General features: G+C 41.6%; 1 protein-coding gene across 6 annotated transcripts in view; it reads right to left on the minus strand.

Annotated features, from left to right (window-relative positions):
- The window catches only part of MBOAT1 (membrane bound O-acyltransferase domain containing 1), a 134,479-nt gene that overhangs the window by 13,102 nt on the left and 94,510 nt on the right, over positions 1–26,867 (minus strand). For 3 of the 6 annotated variants that reach the window (XM_027602837.2, XM_027602842.2, XM_027602841.2), the window contains 6 exons: positions 26,481–26,673; positions 20,999–21,102; positions 18,174–18,238; positions 15,681–15,813; positions 13,401–13,552; positions 7,849–9,110 (listed from right to left, as the gene is read on the minus strand). In XM_027602837.2, coding sequence (XP_027458638.2) covers positions 8,984–9,110; positions 13,401–13,552; positions 15,681–15,813; positions 18,174–18,238; positions 20,999–21,102; positions 26,481–26,673 — 774 coding nt within the window. In that variant the 3' untranslated portion in view covers positions 7,849–8,983. Of the gene's footprint in view, positions 1–4,338; positions 6,485–7,848; positions 9,111–13,400; positions 13,553–15,680; positions 15,814–18,173; positions 18,239–20,998; positions 21,103–26,480; positions 26,674–26,867 lie in introns of those variants that run through there. The other 3 variants (XR_003521524.2, XR_003521522.2, XM_027602838.2) reach the window with 2 other exon arrangements.

Here is a 26,867-nt window from a genome sequence, read left to right on the forward strand (position 1 = left end):
AACCTTAATACCCACTAGTGCGATTGCTGGATTATAAGGTCAATCTAATTTTTAATTTTTTGAGGAACCTCCATACTGTTCTCCACAGTGGTTGCACCAGTTTTCATTCCCACCGACAGTGCAGGAGGGCTCCTTTTTCTCCACATCCATGTAAACTCTTATTTCCTGTATTTTTTTATTTTAGCCATTCTGACAGGTATGAAGGGATATGGTTTTGATTTGCATTTCCCTGACAATGAGTGATGCTGAGCATTTTTTCATGTTTGTTGGCCATGTGTATATCGTCTTTGGAGAAATATCTGTTCATGTCTTCTGTCCATTTTTTTTAATTGGATTATCTATTTTTTGGGTGTTTCTGTTCTTTACATATTTTTGATATTAACCCTTTATTGGATATGTCATTTGCCAACATCTTCCATTCAACAGGTTATTTGGTTTTGTTGAGTTTCTTTTGCTATGCAGAAGCTTTTTATTTTGATGTCATCCCAATAGATTATTTTTGCTTTTATTTCTCTTGCTCAGGAGACCTACCTAGCAAGATGTTACAGCCAATGTCAGAGAAATCACTGTGTGTTCTCTTCTAGGATTTTTATGGTTTTGGGTCTCACAAAAACAAAGCTGAAGTATCACAATTCCAGATTTCAAGTTATATTACAAAGCTATAGTAATTGAAACAGTATGGTACTGGCACAAAAATAGACACATAGATCAACGGAACAGTATAGAAAGCCCAGAAAGAATGCCACAATTATATGGTCAATCTTTGGCTAAGGAGGCAAGAATATGCAATGGGGAAAAGACAGTCTCTTCAAAAAATGGTACTGAGAAAACTGGACAGCAACATGCAAAAGAATGAAACTAGACTACTTTCTTACACCATACACAAAAATAAACTCGAACGTATTTCTCTTAAAGCTCATTGACCCAAACTGTTTAATTAATGTATATTTGGAGCAGTGTGGGTCTCTACAAATTGTATTTTTTCTAGTTCTGTGAGAAATGCTATTGGTATTTGGATAGAGATTGCATTAAATCTGTAGATTACTTTGGGTAGTATAGACATTTAAATAATATTCCTCCAATCTATGAACATGTATATCTTTTTATTTGCTTGCTCATCTTTAATTTTTTTCACCAATGTTTTGTGGTTTTAAGAGTATAGATCTTTCATCTTCTTGGTTAAGTTTCTTCATTGGTATTTTATTCTTTTTGGTACAATTGTAAATGGAATTGTTTTCTTAATTTCCCTTTCTGCTGCTTCATTATTAGTGTAATGAAAGGCAACAGATTTCTTTATATTAATTTTGTATCCTGCAACATTACTAAATTCATTTATTCTGATAGTTTTCAGGTCAAGTCTTTAGGGTTTTCTAAATATATCATCTGCAAATAGTGACAATTTAAATTTTTCTTACTAATTTGGCTGGCTTTTATTTCCTTTTCATCTCTGATTGCTGTGGCTAGGACTTCCAGCATTATGTTGAATAAAAGTAGTGAAAGTAGATATCTTTGTCTTGTTCCTGATTTTAGATAAAAAAAATTCTGGTTTTCACAAATATGTTGTTAGCTGTGGGTTTTTCATACATGGCCTTTATTATGTTGAGGTAGGTTCCCTCTAAGCCCACTTTATTAAGAGTATGGATGTTGTATTTTGTTAAGTGTTTTCTCTATTCAGATGATTATATTATTTTCATCTTTCATTTTGTTAATGTGTAATCACATTTTTTTTGCAGATATCAAATCATCCTTGCATCTCAAGAATAAAGCCCACTTGATAAGTGGTGAATAACCCTTTTAACATTGTTGAATGTAGCTTGCTAATATTTTGTTGAGAATTTTTGCATCTATGTTCATTAGGGATATTGGCCTACAGTTCCCTTTTTTATTGGTTTTGTCTTTGTCTGGTTTTGATTACCAGGGTAATGTTGGCCTCACAGAGTGTATTCAGAAGCTTTCTTCCATCTTCTATTTCTTTTGGAATAGTCTGAGGAGAATAGGTATTAAATCTTTAAATATTTGGTAGAATTCAGCTTTGACACAATCTGGTCCTGGACTTTTGTTTGTTGGAAGTTTTTAGATTACTGATTCAATTTTGTTACTACTTATTGGTCTGTTCCAATTTCCTATTCCTGATTCAGTTTTGAAGCTTGTATGTTTCTAGAAATTTATCTGTCTTCTAGGTTGTTCAATTTGTTGGCATATCATTTTTCTTAGTAGTTTCTTAAAACCCTTTGTATTTCTGTGGTATCAGCTGTCACTTTTCTTTTGTTTCAAATTTTATTATTTGGGTTTTTTCCCCACTTTTGTTTTCTTGATGGATCTAGCTAAAAGTTTATCGATTTTATCTTTTTAAAGAACCAGTTTGGTTGGTTTCATTGATCTCTTGTGGGTTTTAAAAAATCTTTGTTTCTGCCCTGATCTTTATTTCCTTCCTTCTACTAACCTTTGGGTTTGTTTTCTAGCCTCTTTAGGTGTAAGGTTTGACATTTTTCTTATTTCTTGAGGTAGGCCTGTATCACTATACATTTCCATTTTTTTAAAGATTTTATTTGAGAGTGCATGTGTGTGAGAGAGAGAGCATGAGCAGGGGGAAGGGGCAGAGGGAGAGGGAGCAGACTCCCTGCTGAGCAGGGAGCCTGATGTGAGACTTGATCCCAGGACCCTGAGATCATGACCTGAGCTGAAGGCAGATGCTTAACTGACTGAGCCACCCAGGTACCCTAGAATTATTTATTTTAGAGAGAGAGAGCGCGCAAGGGGAGAGACAGAGAATCTTAAAGTAGACCCCCCACTGAGCATGGAGCCTGACTTGGGGCTCAATCCCAGGACTCTGAGATCATGACCTGAGCTGAAATCAAGAGCCGGATGCTCAACTGAGACATGCAGGTGACCCTACATTTCTCTTTTAAAACTGCTTTTGTTGTGTCCCAAAGATTCTGGCTGTTGTGTTTTCATTTTCATTTGTCTCCATGTATTTGTATTTTTTTCATTTTTTTCTCATGATTGATTTCTAGTTTCAACCCATTGTAGTCAGAAAAGTATGATTTCAAACTTTTCAAATTAAGACTTGTTTTGTGGCCTAACATGTGATCTATCCTAGAGAATGTTGCATATGCACTTGAACATGTATTCTGTTGATTTGGTATGGAATGTTCTGTACGAATCTGTTAGGTCCATGTGTAATGTTTCATTCCAAGATACTGTTTCTTTTTGAATTTCTGCCTGGATGATCTATCCATTGATTTAAGTGAGGTGTTAAAATCTCTTACTGTCAGTTTCTCCCTTTATGTCTATTAATATTTGCTTTATGTATTTAGATGCTCCAATGCTGGGTGCATAGATATTCACAGTTGTTCAATCTTGTTGGATTGATCCCTTTATCATTATGTAATGTCCTTCATGGTCCCTCATTAGAGTCTTTGTTTTAAAGTCCATTTTTTCTGATATAAGAATTGCTACATTGGGTGTGGGGTTTTTTTCTTCCATTTGCATGGCATTTTTTTTCAGCCCTTTACTTTTAGTGTGTATGTGTCTTTACTCTGAAGTGAGTCTTATAGGCAGCATATGGATGGCTCTTGTTTTTTTCAACCCATTCAACCACCCTATGTCTTTTAAGTGGGCCATTTAGACCATTTACATTGACTTTTTTCTTTTGGCCTTTATTATTTAACACCCAGTGCTCATAACAGGTGCCCATCACCCAGTTACCCCATCCCCCCAGGCCCCTCCCTTCTGTAACCCTGTTTGTTTCCTGGAGTCCAGCGTCTCTCCTGGTTTGTCTCCTTCTCTGATTTTTTCCCAGTTTTCCCTCCCTTCCCCTGTGGTCCTCCACGCTCTTCCTTATGTTCCACATATAAGTGAAACCTTATGATAACTGTCTTTCTCTGCTTATTTCATTTGGCATAATCCCCTCCAGTTCCATCTATGTTGATGCAAATGGTAGGTATTCATCCTTTCTGATGGCTGAATATTCCATTGTATGTATGAACCACATCTTCTTTATCCATTCATCTGTTGAAGGACATCTTGGCTCCTTCCACCACTTACATCTAGAGTATAGATGGGTATGTACTTACTGCTATTTTGTTCACTGTTTTCTGGTCATTTTTTTGTAGCTTTTGCTATGTTTCTTCTCTTGGTGTCTTATGATTGGTGACTTTCTGTAGTGTTACACTTTTACTTATTTTTTTATGTATATTAAGTTGATGGTCACTTAAGTTTGAACAAATTCTAAAAGAACTTTTTTATTCCCCTTTCCACATTGTATGTATATGTTATCCCACTTTACCTCTCTTTATTTATAATTTTCATCTAATTATGGCCTTCCATTTTCCATTTAAAGTAGTACCTTTAACATTTCTTGTAGGCCAGTTTAGTGGTGATGAACATTTTTAATTTTTGTTTGCATAAGAAATTCTCTTTCCTTCAATTCTGAAGGATAACCTTGCCAGGCAAGGTATTCTTGGTTGTAGGTTTTCTTTTTCTCAGATAGGCCTGGATTGTTCTGAGGTGCTTTGTGCCTGTGCCATCTTGATAAGAAAGCTAAGGCTGTAGTGAGTGCAGACTAGGGGTGTCATGGTGTGTGCCATGCTGGGGCCACCTTAGTGGGATGGCTGGAACTGGTGTGGGCTAGGTGCCTGGGGCTCACTGAAGAGGTAGGCTGGCTAGGGTGCCCAGAACCCTGCTCCTACCCATGCTATCATGGTGGTGGAGGAACAGTAACCAGGGTGCTCATAAGCCTCTGTGACCTAAAGATTTCCATCAGCAGTTCCCTGCCATTTGGCAATATTCTAAGGCTAGCTCCTTTGTATTCCAATCGATCCTTCAAGCTATGGCTTTTTTCCTGTGGCCCAGAGCATCCGGGGCTGGTATGGACTAGGGGCCCAGGGCTTTCTGAGGTGGCAGGCCAGCTATCATGCCAGAACCCTGTTCCCATCTGTGCTGTCAAGAAGGAAGGAAAATACAAACCATGGTACTCACCAGCCAATGCAACCCTGAGAAAGTTCCAGCAGCTCCCCAGTCATTTGGCAGTGTCTAGGGCCAGTTCCTTTATATCCTAGGGGGTCTTTTAAACCATAGCTTTTTTTCTTGCCCTACTGCAAATGAATCTGCTTAAGATCCCTCAATACGGTTCCTCCCCACTGCAGTTTGCAACACTGAGGAAGAGGGATTCCCTTCATTATCATGTCTCCATCTCTTTTGCTATTCTCGATGTGGTCTTATCTTTCGCTGTACAGAAGCAGTTCAGTCACCCCTCAGCTCTTCAGGAGAATTGCTCTATAAATAGATGTAGATTTGGTGTATCCATGGAGGAGGTGGGCTCAGAGTCTTCCTATGTCACCATCTTGATCCAGAACTCCAAAAAGTTTTCAATTTACTTTGCCCAGATCCATCAGAAGAATCACTAACTACAACAGCTATACATTATGAAATGTATTACTTAATAAGACTTAAAAGCCTAAATTACCTCCTTGAGCCATAGGCTGCAGAATGGATATTGTTTTAGCAGGCATGAAGACAACATTCATCTCCTTGTCCATGTCCACCTGAGCTCTTGGGTGACCAGGTACATTGTCATTGAACAGTAATGTTTTGAAAGAATCTTCTTTCCTTCTTTCTTTTCCACCTTTCCTGTCTCAACAGTGAGCTTAAAATATTCAGGAAATCATGTCGTAAACATGTGCTGTCATCCAGGCTTTGTTGTTCCATTTATAGAGCACAGGCAGAGTAGATTTAGCATCATTCTTAAGGGCCTTAGGATTTCCAGAATGGTGAATGAGTGTTGGCTTCAACTTAGTAACTGTATTAGCCCCTAACAAGAGGTTCAGCCTGTGCTTTGAAGTTTTGAAGGCAGGCACTGACTTCTCTGTAGCTATGAGAGTCCTAGATGGCATCTTAGTTCCAACTGAAGGCTGTTTCATCTACATTGAAAAATCTGTTGTTCAGTGCAGACACCTTCATTAATGGTCTCAGCTCAATCTTCTGGAGAACTTGCTGCAGCTTCTCAGCACTTGCTGCTGCACTTTGCACTTTACAGAGGAGGCTTCTTTCCTTAAACCTCATGAACCAACCTCTGCTGGCTTCAGACTTTCCTTCTGCAGCTTCCTCACCTCTCTCAGTGACTTCACAGAATTTAGGCTTTGGCTTAAGGGAAAGTTATGGCTGGTTTGATTTCTCCAGACCACTAAAACTCTCCATGTCAGCAATAAGACTTTTGCTTTCTTATCATCCATGTGTTCACGAGAAAAGAACTTTTCATTTCCTTCAAAAACTTGTTTATATTCACAAGTTGGCTGTTTGGTGCAAGAGGCCTACCTTTCAGCCTATCTTGGCGTTCAACATGCCTTCCTCACTAAGCTTAATCATTTCTAGCTTTTGATTTACAGTGATAGATGTGTGATTATTCCTTTCACTTGAACCCCTGGAGGCCGTTGTCCGGTTAATGGGCCTAATTTCAGTGTTGTGTCTCAGCGAACAGGGAGGCCTGAGGAGAGGGAGAAAAATGGGGAACAGCTGGTTGGTGGAGCAGTCAGAACACACACATTTCTCAGCTAAGCTCCTTGTCTTATTTGGGTGGGCTTCATGGCACCCTAAAACAGTTACAAGAGTAACATCACAAATCACCAGAACAGATATAATTAAAAAGTTTGAAATATTGTGAGAATTGCCAAAATGTGACAGACATAAGCAACAGTGTTGGAAAAAAATGGTGCCAATGGACTTGCTTGACATCTGGTTGTCATGAACCTTCAATTTGTAAAAAAAAAAAAAAAAAAAAAAAACAGTATTGGCAAAGCACAAGAAAGTGAAGTGCATGAAAGGAAACATGCCTACACTGAATAAAGCCCTGAAATAAGAAAAATGTGCCTAAGGGTTCATTTCTGTCTGACATACAACATCTCTAAGCCTGGATTCCAAAGGCTTCAACTTGACTCCATTCAGTAATGAATAAGTGATTCTTAGCAGACACTATAGGGACCAATGTTCCATGTTTGCCCAGGACTGAAGGGTCAGTAGAGTCACTAGCATGACAGGATGGTTGGTCACCCTAGAGATCACCAATCTTCTTGCTACCAAAATTCTTCGTTCAGAAATGAAGATGTTTAAATACAGTGAAACCTGAAATCATATTGCAAATTCAAAGATTTCTCGATGATACACTTTATGCCCATGGTGATCTAGACCATTTTAACCAGTGTGCATTTTTCTTGGTCTTGAGCCTCAAAAAGTCCCAGATTTTAAGCACCTACATCCCCTTCCCCATAACCTCCCTCACAGACCAGAGAGGTAGGATTGCCTCAACGTTACCTGGTTAAATTGGGGTGAGCCTCAAACACTGGCCAAAATGTGCTTTTTAACTTCCATTACCTCACATAAGGCCTAGAGTTCAGGTTCTAGTATTCTCCCCCAGCACCATATAAACTCTTCAAGGGACCAGCACATCACATGTCATTGTCCTAAGAGAAGCAGCAGCAGGATATCTCTTGGAAATACTAACTGCCAACAGCTCTCTTGGGACTGCCTTGGATTTTAATCTCTGCTCCTTCACTGACTTTGTGACTGGGGACAGTTAACAAACGTCCCTCTGATTCTCCATTTCCTCATCTGTAAAAAGGGTTTAAGCCTACCTGCAAGGGTGGGAATGAAGATAGAAAATCAAACTAAAAATCAAAACTGTCCAAGTGCCTGACATAGAGGACAAATTGAACATGTTGTAAATGCTCAAATTTGAAACAAGTAAAACCTTAAGTTTGTGCATATTTGTTAAAACAGAGAAACACACAAATATACACACGTGCTTCAGAATGCCGAGTCTCCACTCACAAAAAAAACAACGCTTCTGTTCAGAAACATTTCCTTTATATAGAAACACAGTATTCACTCAGTATGAAACCAATTTTTGACCATCTGAACAAATTCTCTCCTCCCAAGGCATTTATATGAGGGCACACCATTGTACCATACAATTATCAGCATTATTATTTTGCACATTTAATACCATGTTTCCTTCTCCCACATAGAATTATCACCCAATAGAAGTCCCTGAAAGGAACCACAGCACATTCATAACAAAGATAGAAAATGGTTTTCAATGTCTGCTTTCCAATATGATGATTCAACTAAAACAGGTGCAAAATCAGAAAAGTGAAAATCAGCCCACGTGTGCATCATAGCCATGATCATTCACCCCTCTATGAAATGAGGGGAGCAAAGAAAAACGTTGCTTCTTACCAAGCTCCTATATAACTTTACTTAAAAAAAAAAATTATTTAAGACATTCTGCTGCCTCTGATGATGCAAACATTTGGGTGTTTTCTCAGGGCCACCCTGGGCAAGGCAGATGGCACATGTGAAATGGAAAACAGCCCTTCCTAAACTCCCCGGGTATGTGCACAGGAGACTTTCTGATTTCCGATCTTGGCTCAGTTCAAAGAAAAAAGGGAAGAGTCCTGTCCCTGGAAAAAAAAAAAAATGCAGCCTACTTCAGGGCATGCCTTTCAGTCCATTCAAGTGTTCACAGCAAGTCCTCCTGGGTCCTTCTTGCAGGATCCCTCTCCTGCACGGTCTTCTGTATAGTTGCTGTGGTCAAAGGGTCTGGGGTTTCCCCAGGAACAACTGTGGGTATGTTCTGGAAGACAAGCTCTGTCAGCAACCACCTTCCGCCTTCTGGAGCAGGTGCCCGGGTTCCAGTGGCTGGAAATCATGCCAGAAAAGCAAAGACCCAGCAGCCCAGAATGGACGGCCTCTGCAACACCGGCACAGTCTCCACATCCCTCCACACCACTCACATGTCCTCAGCAATATTAAATCAACTGGGCATGGCTAGCTTAATCATAGAAAAGGCTTTATAAAATACTCCCTGCACTTAAAAAAAAAAAAAAAGCATGTAAACATCACTTCTAAGTCCCTGGTGAACCCTTGAGCCTTTGATCTCCTCTTTCTGATGTTTTGCTGTTTTACCTGCTCGGCTTCCTTGGAGGTATCAGTCTTTTTTTTTCTTATTAACGGAGTTCAGAGTCTGAGGCTGCCTCTGGATATGAGCGTGTGGTTTGATTGGCAGAAAGAGTATTATCAGGAGACTTATGATGTGTAAATAAAAATACATGGACCTAGAATAAAACATCCGCAAAAGTTAAATTGCACACAAGGAAACAAATGGGAAATGTTGCATGGATGTGATTACATCATCTGCAGTCCAGCAAGTGGCTTGCTTCAGTCCACCCCATGAAAACTCCAGTAGGTGAGCAGGCCAGGGATGGACCAAAACCACAGGACTGGGTAGAGCAAACCCATCAGCCCATCTACAGATAGACCCACTGCCATGAGCAAACTAAGAACGTTAATCCCCTGACAGCCAGAATCCCCTAATATTCGAAATATAAGGACACACAGGAAAATTCAAACCCTGTATTCTGTACAAATGCAACTTTAGCTGATGTACTCAAGTATAACGGGTTCTTGTGTGAGGAGCCAAAAGAATCCAGATTTTCAAAACCTACTCCATGACTCTTAAAATAGCTTTCATCCAAACTAATAAGAAACAAGTGTTGCTTTTGAGTCTGTGGACTTTTATTGCGTAAATGTGGTGTTCAGCACACTGAGCACAATGTAGACAGTAAATACTGGCATATCTGTAAATGTAATTAGAAACAGCTTGCATTTGTACAATTGTTCTAGATCCTTTTGAAAAGGCTGAACTTAGACTTTCTCCAATACTCTTTGAAGATCAAAGGAAAAATAATGTGAAAAGGAGGGAAAAAAACCCACAATGCATTCATGCATCATTCCTCAGCTTCTGTGATCACCAGGTCAGACCCATTAGAATCCAATAATTCACATATCCCCTAAACTTCCCTGAAAATGTCTACAGAATAGTCAAGACTTCTAACAAGCGAACACATCTTCACTCACTTATTCTTTCAATATGCATTTACTGCTTAGGATGTACAAAGCATTAAACCGGGATTTATAAAAAGGAAAAGCCCGCATCTCTTTCTTCAGGGGAATGGGAAACAAGTATAGGAGGTAAGGTAGAGTAGTTTCCCCACCCCCCCCAACCCCCGACCGAGCTGGAGGACATGTTCCGAAACCCCCAAGGGGATGTCTCCAACTGCGGATAGTACTGTACCCTCTATATGCTGTGTTTCTCCCTATATGTACCTACCTACCATACAGTTTATGAATTAGGCACAGTAAGAGATTAACAACTAACAGAACAATTATAACCATATACCATAATAAGTTATGAGAATGTGGTCTCTCCTCTCAAAATCCAGTACAACAGTACTGTACTCACCCTTCTTGTGATGATGGGAAATGATTAAATCAGTAGCATGGGGCTACTCCTGACCTTCTGACCATATACATCAGAAGGAGGATCATCTGTTTCCGAAGAGCAATTGACCATGCATAACTGAAACCATGGAAAGTAAAACTAGGGGTGAGGTGGGGGGGGGGGCTCCTACAATTGAAACAGCCCCAGGCAAGTGAGCAACTCACTTAGTGTCTAAACCAGAGCACTGAGAATGAAAGAGTCACAGACAGAAACACTGGCTCAACAGGGTGTAAACTAGGGTTCTCAACAGGCAACCCCAGCCATAGATTTCAAAGTCTGCACACCTATGTACTTTGTTCTTTTCCTACGTGGCCAGATCTACAATGGAACAATTATGTTAGATTAAAGCCAAACATTTTGGGAGTCAAGGGAAAAAATATTTCAACCCCTTGCAAAGTTTAGGAACCTATTCTGACCCACCATATTTCTCTAAAATTTTAAGACCTATTCCATCTTTTTATTATGGAAAAACTCAACATTTATTGAGCATGCTAGGGCAAAACTAGGTACCCCAGAGGCACAGATGAATAAGGCACAGTTCCCACTCTCAAGGACTTCGTTATCTTCAAAAATGTCTATACAAATTCTAACATCCTCACACACTGAATTTAAGAAAGGGTCATCTACTTAACGTATATGGATTTGCTTTTCAAAGTGAGTTCACAGAAAGGTCCTGCTATGGACTAAATATGATGGTATTTGGAGAAATAGAGGTAATCCGTTTGGGGTGGGGCCCCTATGATGGGATTAGTGCCTTTCTAAGAAGATAAACGGGCCAGAGCTGTCCCTCTCTCTCATGTCTCTCTCTCTCTGCCAAGTGAGGGCACAGCAAGAAGGCAGCCTTCCTTAAGCCAGGAAGACAGCTTTCACCAGAAACCGAATCTGCTAGCACCTTGATCTTGGACTTCCCAGCCTCCACAACCGTTGAGAAATGTCTGCTGTTGAACTCACTCAGTCTATACTTAGTCCTAGCATCCTGAGCTAAGACAGGTTCTTTCATAACACATTTAAGTGTTCACTTGGGACTCATTTACAACTTAAGATTAGGTAGGAATTTAAAGCTATGAAGTCACTATAGATTGAAAACTGACTACACTTAAAAATAAAGCAGGTCTGAAATTTAAATGCTAAGCAATGAAAGACAGGCTGAGAAGTGGACTTGCATACACCTGCCATTCATTGCTGGTTACAGAATTAGCCCCAAGTGGGGAACAGATCTGGAAGGCTTCTAGAACAGTGCCCAGCAGACAGAAGGTATTAAATGGTTTTGAGTTGAATGCAGCCATTTCTGCAATCATGTGAAAAAAAAAATCTCCCACTCAGCAGTATCATGCACTTAGAATACTGGGGCGTACGGAGGTATGGGGCAGGTCATGTTAGAAGCAGACAACTCGAAACCTGTGAGACCTTGTAACCAGAGCACTAACAAGAACAATTAGCACTGAAGCCAGGCAGACAGCTCGATGTTAAAATGGAGAAGACCGAGAAGGGCAAATATTGGCTGAAGGGCAGAGATGAGGGGAAGGAAGATGGAGCTGTGTGCAAGGGGGGGGCTGCCCTCAAGGTGGGCATAGAGGAAGAAAGCCAGCTGAGAGCCAGGGCAGAGCAGGTGCAGCGGTGGGGGGGGGTGTACCTTGAGAGGGACCCCCAATGTCAATGTTCTTACTCCAGAGCTGCAGGGGCTCGTGCTCTTCCCTCTGTGGCAGCTACACGGAGAGCTCTTGTTGCTGAGGACTGGAATTCTTTCCCACTATTCTGGCATCCCTTGTGTAGAAACATCTGTATATAAACCAGCTCAACTACCACATTATACTGACAGAACTCCCATGACCTAACTGATGGTACAGGAACAGACTTCACTAGCAGCATATACTTTCCTCCACCTTCTTGGCCTGTAACCTGGGGGGAAAAAATCTACTTCTAGACCTTGCTGTGTATAGAATAGTAAAAGCTTCTTTGATCATTTCCGACCAGTGCAACAATGACCAGGAAATCCCCACCAACGAATAGGGCATATTTGCGTTGTTTAGTCTTGGAGCGTAGCTAGGACTTCAGAATCATCTACAAAAGCCTGCGCAAGCCTTCAATAACACAAGTCAGCACTGACTGGTACAGACGATAGGCCAGGCACTGCGCTGTGCCCTTTGCACATTTACTTCATTTCATTCCTAACAACGGTGCTTTGTGATGCAGTCCAGCCAGGTGAGAGAGTTAATCACTTGCTACAGGTCACACACCAGTTGGCAATAGTAGAAAAATACTACATCAACCTCAGTAAAATAATAAGAGCAAGCAAGAGTAGGTTCACAGTTCCTCAGGACCACTGGGGGTTGAATATAAAGGCCTGACCCCCATTCTTTAAAACGCCTCTTGTATCTGGTGTGAGCCATCTCTTCCCTCCACCCCTGCAGCTCACACCATAAAGCCCCTGTGTGCACACCAGCACCGGCATCCCCTAGAGCACCAAGCTCACCCGCAGACCCCTCAGGTCATCCCATCCAGCTGCAGTCGGCTTCTGTCCTGTTCTCAGGATGCTCCCCCACAAGACTCCAACATAGCCTGACCCCCAGGAAAAAGAGGCAAGGGCAGCACATTTCACTCTCTGAGTTTATAATCCAGATATAGCCCTTCAAAATTCACGGTCCTAGCATCCCTTCAGTATGTTAGGAGCATCTGAAAGGCTGCCCGCCAGCTTCGCCCAGATGTACTGCTGTGTGGGGCGCCTGGGTGGCTCGGTTGGTTAAGCGTCTGTCTTCGGCTCAGGTCATGATCCCAGGGTCCCGGGATCGAGTCCCGCATCGGGCTCCCTGCTCAGCGGGGAGCCTGCTTCTCCCTCTGACCCTCTCCAGCTCTCTCTCAAGTAAATAAAATCAGTGTATTGCTGTGTGTCTGTTGGGGTCCCTGGGATAACCAGGTCCTCCCAAAGCTGTCTATGGACATTTTCACGTTGAAGCTGTATTTAGAAATTCTTAATACCAAGTGATCCAATTAACCAACCCCCAAGTCAAACACAGAGAAAACAGAACAGTGTACCAAAGAGCAATAGAGAAGGATGGAAACTCACTTGTATAAGCTGATGGTTGGCTCAACTGCCAACATGACAAAGGGTGCGACAGTGTAAGAGACAGCCAGCTGAGTGGCTGCCCAGGTGACCACATCATACACAACCTTGAGGGCTTTTGAGGAAAGGAAGTAACATCTGTAGTTGTTCCTCACCTGCAAGCCAAGGAAGCCGGGGGCGGGTATGAAAAATAAAAACAACTTTTATTTTGTGCATGTAGGCATTATACTTCAGGAATATAGGTGATCCAAAGTACCACTGTGGTTTTTATTATCAATATATTTATTTATGTCTACTGTAGACAAATGTTCAAAGAACTAAACAAAAAAAAGAATTTACTTTTTGACCTCTCCTCAGAGGAAAGTACTGTTTATAAACTTGGCACACATCCTTCCAAGCCTTTCTTATTCATGCATATCCATAGTTGTAGTCTCACTAAGGGCACAGATTTTCTAGCCTGTTTTTCTCATTTAATAATGGATCAAAAATCATTCCATGTCAGGAAATATTAATCTGATATCATTTTAATTATGGAAAAGCTAGCTTTTCCATAGTTAATTTGTAGGTCTTTTGACATATGGGACTAGATTTGCCTCCAGAAAGACACCCAATTCCAAGACCCAAGAACAAGAGGCATAGCTAAAACAATGGCTGGCTTAGAGGCAGGTCAGCCCCAAAGCAGGAAAGGCTTCCCGGGGCTGCCTCGGTAGGTTACAAACTCCTTCTTGGCCCCAAGTTCAAGATACTGCCAGAGCTCCATCCATGGGGGATGCATGAGAGGTGTCAGAGAGCCCCTAAGGCACTTCACTACTGAGTTCATTCTCCTGGGAATCCTGTTCTATCAACCTTCTCAACCCCTACCTACCTCATTTGTGAAAAATACGTCCAGGCCATCCAAAAGAAAGGCTTTATATAAATCAATGCTTTTATACCAACTGAGATCACAGAGCTAAAGACATCTTCAGGAATAATACTCTGGATAGATTAATAAAATTTTGGTCCTTGGTTTAGTTTGTCCTGGCCATCTGCTCTTTACATTTCTTTTATAATCCAAGTAGGCAGATAAATGGGAGAAGAGAAAAGGTGTTCTTGGTTTCCCACGTACAATGTATACTTTACTTTTAAAAGTAAACTCATCAGCATGAGTTGTAATCAATTATCATTCTTGTTCACACATATATTCCAGCAAATATTCACCTAGCTAAAACAGGAATTCCGTGGGGAGGGGACTCTTGATCACTGTGGTATCCCAGTGTGCCTAGAACCCAAACTGGCACATAGGCGGGCTCCTGAAATATTCGTAGAATACGTGAATTAAAGAATGAGTGAATAGCTCTGTTGGGGCTCCTAAATTCACACCCAAAATACAGTTTGACAAATGTCATTAAAAATTCCGGGCACCTGAATAAGGAAAGCCACAATCATTATCAAATTGCCACCAAATCAAATACAAAACTCTATTTGACAATCAGAGCACGCTGCGTTGTAATGACTTACCTACGTGCCTATCTCATTCTTTAAGGACAGGCATATTTTTTATGTCTTTATCATCCTGCTCTACAAGCAGCAGATGATAGGAACACTCTAGGACAAACTGAAGGCTACCCCCAAAAGCCTAGAGAACCGAATTTATAAAATTCACAAAGAATTTCACACAAACTAATTTACTGGATCAGGCACAAGAACATGAAAAGTTAGAGCAATCTCTAACAACACAGTTCCTATGGCTACAATTTTACTGTCTGCACAGACTGTGAATTATTTCTAAACTTAGGATAATGAACTGAGAAATTAAGATGAGTATAAGCAAAATGAAGCCTACAGAGCCTCAATTACTAATCTTCATCTGTATTTGGAAGACTTTGTTTAATGATTAAAACTTTTTTCGGCCTCTATAGGGGGGGGCCCCTGGGTGGCTCAGTCAGTTGAGCATCCAACTCTTGGTTTCAGCTCAGGTCATGTTCTCCCCAGGGTTGTGGGATCAAGCCCCACGTCAGGCTCCAAGCTTAGCACAGAGTCTGCTTGTCCTTCTCTCTCTGCCCCCCCGGCCCCCCACTCACATGCTCGCTCTCTAAATAAATCTTCAAAAAATTTTTTTTCATCTCTTAAGGTATTAAACATTCATTACTCCTAAAATGCCTTTTTGCAAACACCGCCTGCGAATAACATGAAAATCGTTCATTTTATGGCCCAAAATTCCTATATATTGAAGGAGTTCTCTAATGACAAACACAGAGGCATCGGATTATTAAGGCAAAGATCCTACAACCAAAAGAAGCTTACCGTTCTGGATGCTACTGTGATGAGGATTCCAGTTAAGAAGGTAAAATAGTATCCAGGATAGACACCATGCCACAAGGCAGACAAGACAAAGGTTAGCACCGTGGGGTACCATGGAACCCGTTCGTAGCATACTCTATGAAGAGAGGAAGGCACGAGTCACAGGTCGGACAGACCAAAAGCATCTACCCACACTTGTGTCTTCAGACCAAAATCATCTGATCAGTCCCCTATTGGGGACTTTTCAATGCAATCCCAGCTGCCTGAACTCCACATCCTGAATGCTACCAGACAGTCCAGTCACAGTCCAGTCATTTGGGGAGAGGAATATGAAGTTGTAACCTGCATGGAACTAAATGATCTAGACACCATCACACTATGTTTAATAAAAGTCCAAGTGGCCACCCTATACAATAAGAGCTCCTGCCTTATAGAAGCTTACTCCACCACTACCCTAATCTACTGGGAGTACTTTTGGATAAGTGCCACTGGCACTAAAAATTTTAAAATCAGGACAGCATCTTTAGAAGTGGATATCCTCGGGGCACCTGGGTGGCTCAGTTGGTTAAGCATCTGCCTTCAGCTCAGGTCATGATCCCAGGGTCCTGGGATTGAGCCCCGCATCGGGCTCCCTGCTCAGTGGGAAGACTGCTTCTCCCCCTCACACTCCCCCTGCTTGTGTTCCCTCTCTCGCTGTGTCTCTGTCAAATAAATAAATAAAATCCTAAAAAAAAAAAAAGTGGATGTCCTCAATTCATCTTTCCAACCTGGCCCTCATGCCACCCAACTAGGCAGTGCTGCAAACGCTTTCATCTCTCTTGGCAATGACTCCAGCCCAAAATCAATGTGTCGGCTACTGACTTTTCAGCTCTTCCAGCATCCGTTGGATTTCAATCCATGAATTTGCTTTAAACAGTGACATTGTGAGGATCTAGAAATTGTCTGCAAAGACCTTGGAGATCTTTGACTCTTGGTTGTTTATTAAAGCAAATTCAATCTACAAATTGCCAATGGCACTACGTGGCTCACTAAACAAGAGCACCCAAATAAAAAAAAAAATAGGAATTCAAAAGACTTAACACCAATCCAGCTCTGTATGGGTTGTCAAAAGTAACTGATCTGAACCCAAACTAAGGATTATGGCTCCCTTTTCATTCAAAGAAAGAGAAAGCATTTGGGGAGAGAAACACAGGACCGGGAAGCCACTTGCAATGTTTCTTTGAAATGGGGTAGTTTGCCCAGGTATTTGTTTCTTACACTCTGTATCTTTAGTACAAATATTTCATTTTCTAAAATGACTTTTTAAAATTCTTATTTATAATGTGCTCATTATAAATGAGCATACATGTTTAGAACATAAACTCCTAATGAAGACAGTAGGACTCTTGGTACATTGGGATTACCCAATATACAGAAACAGAGTTTTATGTTAAAATTATTGATAAAATACAGGGCGCCTGGGTGACTCAATTGGTTAAGCATCTGCCTTCAGCTCAGGTCATAATCCCATGGTCCTGGGATCGAGTCCTGCATCGGGCTCCCTGCTTCTCCCTCCCCCTCTCTGCTACTCCTCCTGCTTGTGCTCCCTCCCTCTTTTTAAAGATTTAAATCTTTAAAAGTGAAAAAAATAAAAATTATTGACAAAATTAATAGCAATAATAGGTGCAAATTTTCTAAAATTGCACGTTCAGATCAACTTGCGGACAACGGTGCATGAGCTTACTTTGGAGGTGTTACTATTGTCTCTTACCCCCATGTTGTGACCCGTGAAAAATGCTATGGGTCAAAACCAGAATCTCCAGCCTCATAGTTTCATACTCTCCCTGCACTCACGAGATAGGAATATTTACTAGCTAGAGTTTGTTGCTTCAAAGATAGCATATTACTAGTTTTATATTGTTATGTTTCCAATTTTGGAACGTGCTGAGAAACAAAGGACAGAAACATGAACAAAAAACACAAGAGTGAAAAGGCATAAATATGTGGGGTACCACAAAGCTTTTAATGCTAGGGATACATGGAGATCGTCAGTGATATGATGCCGACATTGACCCTCCTTGACCCTCCCTCTAGGTAAGAGGGGGCACAACACACAGGTTTCAGAGGCTGGCTCTGGACACAGTCTGTTGGGGCTCTTCTCTAGTCCTCACTGGCTGTGTGACTCTGGGCAAGTGACATAACCTCTCGTGTGTGTCACGTTCCTCATCTGTAAAATGGGGCTAACTACCAATCTCTCCGGGGATTGCTGTGACAAGGAAATGAGTGGTTGGTACACAGGAATGGCACTGTGAGGTGATCCACTAAAATAAATATGCTACATTGTAACCTTCTCACATTACTACTTTTCTACTTTTCCATTTCTAGGGAATAGATGTTAATACAAAACAAAAGTGTCAGGTGACACATCATGCCTGGCAGAGCTGCCACTCGTCTGGTGACTCCCATCTAAACATATCCCCATGCCATGAGGAATAAGGTCGTTTCTATTTTTCTTACCGCTTCAGCCAAGTAGCTGTCTGAATATTCCAGTTTTCTAAGTACATTTTGAAACTTGTGGCAGTCTAGAAAGAAGAAAATAACACCTATCATTAGCTTTAAAAATACCCCAAGTAATGGAAAGTTGTCCCCAGAATTTCCCTGGCGGCAGATGAGACGTGTGATTTCAACAGAGACTCCTCCATCAAGAGTAGATCAGCTGTTCCATCCCACGCAGTAAAATTTTCTGGTATTTATAAGATTTACTTTGCACCAAAACTTGGCTTGCAAAGTCTTCATTTCCCTCAAATGTATTTTCAAATTAGAGGAAAATTGAAGGAATGTCTTGTAGGTTTTTCTTCCACTCTGGTTAAGAAAAAATTTTTTTTCCTAAGTCATCTGAGTTTTAAAACTAAACACTCTCTCAAAGGGGCTTTGCCACCGGAAAGGTTTAATCATTTCAATTTAGGGCCTTTCTGGAGACAGCCTGCGTTTGTCATCATTCACTACGTGGCTGTGAACCAGGTCAGTCTTGTGAAGGTATTCTACAAATAGCTGCTCAGGTTCAAATGCTTCCAGTTGTATTTAGAATAGTGAGAGATTTCATGCATGAAGGGGTCTCAATATGAAAAAGAAAACAAACATCACCCAACTGGCAATGATATGGGTACCAAAGATGAGAGATTCTAAAATAAGCCATTAATAGGGTTTTCTCATTAAATTTAAAAAAATTTAAAAAATTTTTAGAAAAAGGTCTTATCAAAGGCTGGTAGTAGAAAGCATAAAGCAAGCATTCAAGAACCAGGATTCCTAATAAAGGTGGAAGTGCCCCATTTTTCTATTTCAACCATAAGACAATTTAGACCACATGCTGGCTTAACATAGTATGTTTGGAGAGAAGGAGAGAGATGAGAGAGAGAGAGAGAGATGGATGGAACGAGCTATAAATAGATAGAGGATATTGTATTATCACTTTTTATTTCAAAACCCTGAACGGTGTTATTTATGTCTTCGCTGGCTAATAAAATATTATATGCACAGCTTCAATGTACCTTAACTAAATCAGACTTCCTTGGTTTTCTTTAGCTCTTTGCTCTCTATCAACGCTATTGAATATGCAAACTCCCTCCTTCTGGTTTTCTTTAATAATAAAGATAGAACCTAATAACTTAGCCCCTTACTCTGACCACACACCCACAGTGGAAGGACTGTCTTGGTGTACTGCTGGGCAGCCAAAGGCAAAGGGGAACCACTGTAAAGGACATGCATCCACAGCGCTCCGAGGCAGCCAGCAGTGATCCAAGACTTTTGAGGAAGAGAAGAATTTTAGTGGGAAAAGGGAGCAAAATCATAACACATTTGGACTCTCTTGGATCATCATCTGTATAGAAATGAGAACCTTGGGGTGCCTGGGTGGCTCTGCTGTTAAGCATCTGCCTTCGGCTCAGGTCACGATCCCAGAGTCCTGGGATCAAGCCCTGCATCGGGCTCCCTGCTCAGTGGGAAGCCAGCTTCTCCCTCTCCCACTCCCCCTGCTTGTGTTCCCTCTCTCACTGTGTCTCTCTCTGTCAAATAAATAAATAAAATCTTTAAAAAAGAAAAAAAAGAAAGAAGAAAGGAAAGAAAGGAAAGAAAGAAAGAGAGAGAGAGAGAAAGAGGAAAGAAAGAAAAGAAAGAAGAAAGAAAAAGAAAGAAAGAAAGAAAGAAAGAAAGAAAGAAAGAAAGAAAGAGAAAGAAAGAAAGAAGAAAGAAAGAAGAGAGAAAGAAAGAGAAAGAAGAGAGAAAGAAAGAAAGAAAGAAAGAAAGAAGAAAAGAAAAGAAAAGAAAAAAGAAAAGAAAAGAAAAGAAAGAAAAGAAAGAAAGGAGAACCTTGAAGGTTATTTACACTGTTTTCCCAAAAATGAGAAAGGTTGTTCTGGAGGCTGCAACTTGGTTTAAGCCATTTAAAATGAAGAGAAGCCTCGGGCGTTAAGGTGGAGACCATCCACCATGTCTCCTTCTGGCCGAGTGTCCACCTAACAGTAAGCAGATGGTCAGTCTCCACATCCCTGGTTTCTTGCTCTAAATGCATATCCGCTTCTGCTCAGATTCTCCAGGGGCACCCTGCCTGCTCTGTGGTGGGTGGAAAACCATGACCAACAGCACATCTGAGTCACCTGGCTAGAGAATCAGCCCTTCTGTAAGTCGAGAACATTGTCCTTACTCCCACCTAGCAGAAAGGAGGGAAGGGTCAAAGACTGGGCCTTCCTCTCCGCTCTAAGGGCTCACAGCGCCGGGAAAACCAAGAATGATGTGGCCCCAAAGAGCCCACGTCCGAAGATGAGAACATCTTCAGTGCTGTGGTCCACGAACAAAGCCAGAGAAAGACAGAAACCACAGAAGAGTCTAGTGGCCTAGAACCTATGTGCCATGACCATTCTTCTTAAAAGCAAATGGGTTAGAAATGGTTCAAAAGGAACCGCAGTGAATGCTTGCAATATTAAAAATCTAAATACCGGAGCTTCCCGTCTGTATTGATTGAAGAAGGCAGAAGGTGAAACAAGAGAAAAATGACACTGGTACTTTCTAGTTGAGAAAACAGGAATGTAAGCAACAGAAAGATTTTCCTGGCTCTTTTTCAGATTTCTGCATGTCATTCCTTAAACCATTACAACTGTCAAGAAAGCAGGTATCTTTAAAAAACAGGAAAAATTCTAAGACACAGAACGTCCAGGAAGCTGCTGGACCAGGCATGCCCTGATCACTTTCCCTTGGACGCTCTGAGGAAGAGCTTCCGGGGATAACGCAAAGCAAACCATTTGCTTTATTCACCGTGGAAGCTTGATTCAAAAGCACAATGAACTCACCTCAATTTTCCAGATGTTTAGGTTAGAAAGCAGATCCCAACAGAAATTTCCATTCTTATCCACTCCGCTGAACCCAAAGCCAGCTGCATTATTCACGGCATCAGCTATGGTTTTTAAAACAACACATTAGGATATGGAACAAAAGTCACATTGCTGCTTTAAAAGATATTAAACGTCTGTCTAGCTTTAAGACTGAGAGATGGGCAGTAGTTTCTCCTTGGAAAAGAAACCAAAACAATTGAAAGGACCTGGTACCATTAGAAATCACAGAAACCTTTTGGGCTCTTTGGCGGGCTTAATTTTTATTCATTCACTAGCACTTAGTGAGCACCTGCTAAGTCAGAAGGCACGAGATGCTCCTAAAAATGCAAAATGAGATACAAGAAAAATGAACTGGAACAAAGCAACAGGATTTCATGACCCACTTGATGGAAGGGGAGAAAGGGAAGAAGGTAAACAAACATCTAAGCTCAGAAGCAGAGGCCAGCAGAAAGAGGAAACCCAGAGGACTTGGGCAGGTCCAAGAGCTGTCATTAAAGTTCTCTCGACAAGAATGGACTCCTCTGGACGAGGAGTCAGGAGAAGAACCAGCTCTGAAAGAGAAACTGGAGCTCGTTCTGGACATACTAAGCATGACATGCCAGTAGGTATCAGCCAGGGCTGCCAAGATACAGTTAGAAGAGTTTAGAGCACAAGACAAAGAGCAGAGCTAGAGATATGAATTTGGGGCCAGCCACCACGGAGACCACACGTGGACCCAATTACCAAAGCATCCTACCCATAGTCATTTTGAGAAAGCTCCCATTTTCATCTTTATTCCACTTCATGGAACTATAAGAAAATGTCCCCCTGCAGTGGGTATAACATTTCTAATTCCTTAATTATGTGATGTTGTAATCAAATAGAGACCTGATGAAATCAACATACTTTTATGATGATGACCAAAAAGGCTAATTGTCTCTTTCACTTAAAGTTAATTCTGTTAGAATATTTTCTTTAAAAAATAAACTTCAACACACAAAAAAACAATCCAATTAAAAAATGGGCAGAGGACATGAACAGACATTTCTCCAAAGGAGACATCCAGATGGCCAACAGACACATGAAAAGATGTTCAACGTCACTCATCATCAGGAAAATGCAAATCACTACAATGAAATATCACCTCACACCTGTCAGAATGGCTAAAAAACACAAGAAACAAGTGTTGGTGAGAATGTGGAGAAAAAGGAAGCCTCCTGCACTATTGGTGGGAATGCAAACTGGTGCAGCCACTGTGGGAAACAGTATGGAGGTACCTCAAAAAAAAATAGAACTACCCTATGATCCAGTAATCACACTACTAGGTATTTGCCCCCCAAATACAAACATACTAAGAGCTACATGTACCCCTATGTTTATAGCAGCATTATTTACAATAGCCAAACTATGGAATCAGCCCAAGTGTCCATCGACAGATGAATGGATAAAGATGATACACATATAGAATAGAATATTACTCAGCCATAAGAACAATGAAATCTTGCCACTTGCAACAACATGGATGGAGCTAGAGGATTACAATGCTAAGTGAATTAAGTCAGTCAGACAAATACCATATGATCTCACTCCTATGTAGAATTTAAGAAGCAAGACAAAAAAGGAAAAAAGAGACAAACCAGGAAACAAACTCTGAACTACAGAGAACAAACTGATGGTTCCCAGAAGGGAGGTGGGACAGGTGACGGGGATTAAGGTGTGCACTTGTCATCATGAGCACCAGGTGATGTATGGAAGTGTTGAATTACTATATTGTATACCTAAACTAATAACACTCTATGCTAACTATACTGGAATTAAAATAAAAAATAATTAAACTAAATCTCAGCACTGTAAGGCCTTAGATCTGGGGAGATCTTAGAGAACTATTTCTTGAGGCACTATTCATTCTTTCCCATAGAAGTTCAGGTCCAGCTCCAGAGCGACTTCTTTAGGGTTACTCTAAAGAAAAACAACCTGTTCTAGGTTTGTCTCCTTTCCTTTTGGCATAGTTGGAGATTTAACACTGCTTATCTTATGCTTGGCTTCACTGGGAAATGATCTAGTTTCTTTTAGAAGGAAGGACAAGAAGTACTGAGAGCTGCTAGGTCATTCTCCCAAGCCAACAGGACGGAAACTCAGTGGAAAAGGAAAAGAACAACGAAGCAGGGGGTGTGCCCGTTAAGAAGCGAAGTTTTAAATGTGTGGGAAGAAACTGTCGATGACAAGGTAAGCTGAACCAGGAGAAGAGGAACCCTTTGGGGTCTGTTTTGGACATGAAAACCAAGGGTTGGCCAGACAGTATGGGACCAGCAGCCCTTCAATTCCCCCTCCTACCTCCAGGCTCATCTAAAACCCAGAACAACAACTTCTCTTTCAGGTGCCCACAGTCTTCCCAGGACTTTATAAAGCACTCTCCAAGCATTCTCATTCAGCACTCCCAGCGGGGTGTGAAGATGCCAGGGGAGGGTGAGCTCTAGAGGCAGAGCCCCTGGCTTCTGGGTCTCCGCTGAGCAACATACTGAACGTATGGCCTCAAGAGAGTTGTCTATCATCTAGAAACCCATTCCCTTGAGAAGAAAATGGGTATGACCGTGGTACCTATCTCAAAGCCACGATGAAAGAATTAAACGAGGCATGAATGGTGCTCCTGGCGCAGTGCCTAGCCCAAGTCAGCCCTCGAGAAATGTTACCTGTTTTCCCAGACCCATCTTGCCAAGGCTTAGTGATGCTAACATTCCGCTCACTCAGGTGGTCAACAGCGCCAGGCTCTGAATGCTAGAAAGGATTCTGATCCCACCACCTGAGTGACTAGGAGTCACTCTGAAAGACAAAGGAAGGATCAGAAGGGTGGCTCTCAGAGGCTGCGTCGAGAGGCTAGGGATGTGCTTGCTCCCCGTCATGCATTTCACCACTGTTTATGCAAGATGTGGTTTTGTCTCTGAGCAGTTAGAGGTTCTAAGTTCACCAGCCCCAAACTGGCTTTACTTGTATTGTCTATTGTATTATTACAGATAAATTAACTTGGACACCCATATTTTGGAGGTTGTGATCCTTGGAACACAGCCCGGGCTGAAGTTGAGTCTCACTAATCAGTACTAATTAGGGGAAAACAACCAGAATTTTATAATAAGTCCGAAGAAAATTGTCTTAATTATTTCAATATAAACAGTAACGAGAGTGAGGCTAACACGGTGCAGCTCAGCTGAGATTCATGAAGAGTCTAGCTTTAAGGATTAAATTCATAATCATGTAGAATTAGTGCATCAATTATATATAAATGATGTTTTAAGGAACTGGATAAAACAATTATTCGGTTAAGCAGTTTAAATATTCCCTGTTAGACTATTCATTGCTTCTTTATTCATAAATGATACAAAGGTTAATTTCAGACCAGCCCATGCAATCTAAACTGTAACAAAGTTCGAACTGAGGCCGTACAAATTAATGAAGTGTTTCTCCTGAAGCTACCGCCCCCACCCCCGCAAAAGAAAAGATAAATGGAAAGGGGTATAGAAAAGAGCCAAGCCCATGGAGAAAGCTACTCACAGAAAAGGATGCTCCCAGTATCCAGGGCATTCCCAAAAGGGCAGAACGATGCCAGACGCCCCCCCCGTTGCCTAGAACCCCCTCCCCACCCACACCCCCACCAGCACAACCCACCTCGAGTTAGACTTTCCCTAGGAGGCCATGCAGGGCCTTGCTTTCCTCCTAAAGCGGGAGCTGATTTAGTCCAGAAGCCAGCCCTTAAGCCCTAGGATACGGAATATGGGAGCGGGAGAGGTAGAGGGAGAGAGAGACAGAAAAGGAAGGGTAAGTGAAGACGTAGAAGGCAGCCAAGGGAAGTGAGCTGTTATCTCTCCCCCCCCCCCCTCTCTCTCATTTGCACACACACACACACACACTCAGGTTAGAGCAAAGTGGAAATATTAAGTATTTCACGTAGGAAAATAAGCCTGGTGCTCCAAGCTAGGTTCCAACTATAGTATGTATCATGCCTACCTACTGAAGAAATTGTCATTCTTAAGTCATAAAGCAAGTGCAGAAAGAGGAATGAGGCTTTTGAAGCCTTCCAAAACAACTGGTCTACATTCATCATCCCCTCTGGATTGTTGGCATTGGGACAGCTCGCCATGTTCCTGCCTGGTCGGTATGCCCGTCCCCGTGCCCACGAGCTGTTAACAATCCTGATGGCAGAGAAGAGGGCTTACTCACCTTTGCATTCCTCCTGGCACAGAACCTGGTGCGTGACAAAAACTCCCTGAATTGAACCAAAGGTGACAAACAAACTTCCCATGCTGCAGATGTTTTAAAAGCCCTCCGTTCCATCTTTCTGGCCAAGTGTCACATAAATACCGCACTGGACTGAACTTCTCCCTGAACATTTCGACCTTTAAAAATAATTCAGACCAGGACTTGGGGAATGAAGAGTTCTTATTTTTTTAATGGGTACAGGGTTCCTGTTTGGGGTGATGGGGAAATTCCGTTCTGGAGATGGATAGTGGTGATAGTTGCACAACACTGTGAATGAACTTCATGCCACTAAGTTGTACACTAGGGATGGTTAAAATAATAAATAGTGTTCTATCTTACCACAATAAAAAGTAAAAAAGTAATTTAGTAGCTACCAGCTTTAATTTGGGGATAAAAACTTGGAGCATGAAATGAGAGAAAAGGAACTCAATTAAGTGCTATGCCTTCACTCATGGAACACAGGCTAAGCACTAGGCGCTGAATTTAATCATCTGTTTGACTTAATAAACCAAATCAGGGGTCTCCGACATCAAGCCCCTGGTCACCTTCAGCTAAGAACTTAACTTTACATTCCTGAGCTGCCGTGCCTTATCAAAAGTCCCTTACCACTCCTGGTGAGTAAATAGGAGGACTTAGTGCTCACTCCAGCAAAGCTTTAAACTTTTCCAGTCTAAAACAGTTTGAAAGGAAAGAGAAAAGCAAATCAAGCTGAACTTTCTATCTTAAAAAAGAAAAAGTCACCTGAATTCGGTTTCTAAGACATAAATCTTAACCAACAATTTCTTAAAGAAACAGTGTGACCCTAAACCAGCACGTGTTTTGGTACATTTTTTCAAGCATGTCCCCTCGGTTATGCACGACCCAGAAAAATGACAAACAGCCAGATCATTCTGGAATTTTCCCCTAACTTTCCACGGTACTAATGGGCACCTTTGATTGGTGGAGGAAGCTTCCAAGTTTGCACATCTGTTAATAACATTGAGTTGAAGCAACAGCTAGGACTGCTTTTCTCTTTTCGGGGATAACTGAGTTTATGGACGGCAGGACACAGGGGTGCTTTGCTGGAAAGTACAAAATGATACTGGCTCAGCTACCTCCATCATGCACTGAACTTTTTTTTGGTTAGGGGATCCACAGTGCTGTTCTGGAGGGGCCATCCAAGGAGTCTCCCTTTTCCCTCATTCACTCAGGGCCATTCCATCAAACGTACCTAATGTCCAGGCAAAGTAATACTTGGGCTTTGAGGCTTGCATGACAATATATAAGTAGCAGAGTCGAGTCAGAAAGTTTGCTTTATGAACAAACCAGTCATCGACCAGGCAGGTGACAGGGAAGGACTTCGTGAGCGTCAAAAACAGGAGGAGAGACACCAAGGTCATACACAGCTTGCGTATCACAGCTCTCTGAAAATGTGGAAAAAAAATCAGGGTAACCATGCAAGACTCCCGTATGAGGAAGACAATTTCAGCAAGGGCACCTTAGGGACAAAGCAGTTCCAATAGCTGCTTTGGTAATATTCCTTACAAGGAGCGGCGACAGGCATTCCTAGGACACAAACTGGATGCTGGGCATAGGGGCTAAATGCAAATGAAGACTA

Source organism: Zalophus californianus, chromosome 7 (assembly GCF_009762305.2).
Source record: "Zalophus californianus isolate mZalCal1 chromosome 7, mZalCal1.pri.v2, whole genome shotgun sequence".
NCBI classification, from domain to species: domain Eukaryota; kingdom Metazoa; phylum Chordata; class Mammalia; order Carnivora; family Otariidae; genus Zalophus; species Zalophus californianus.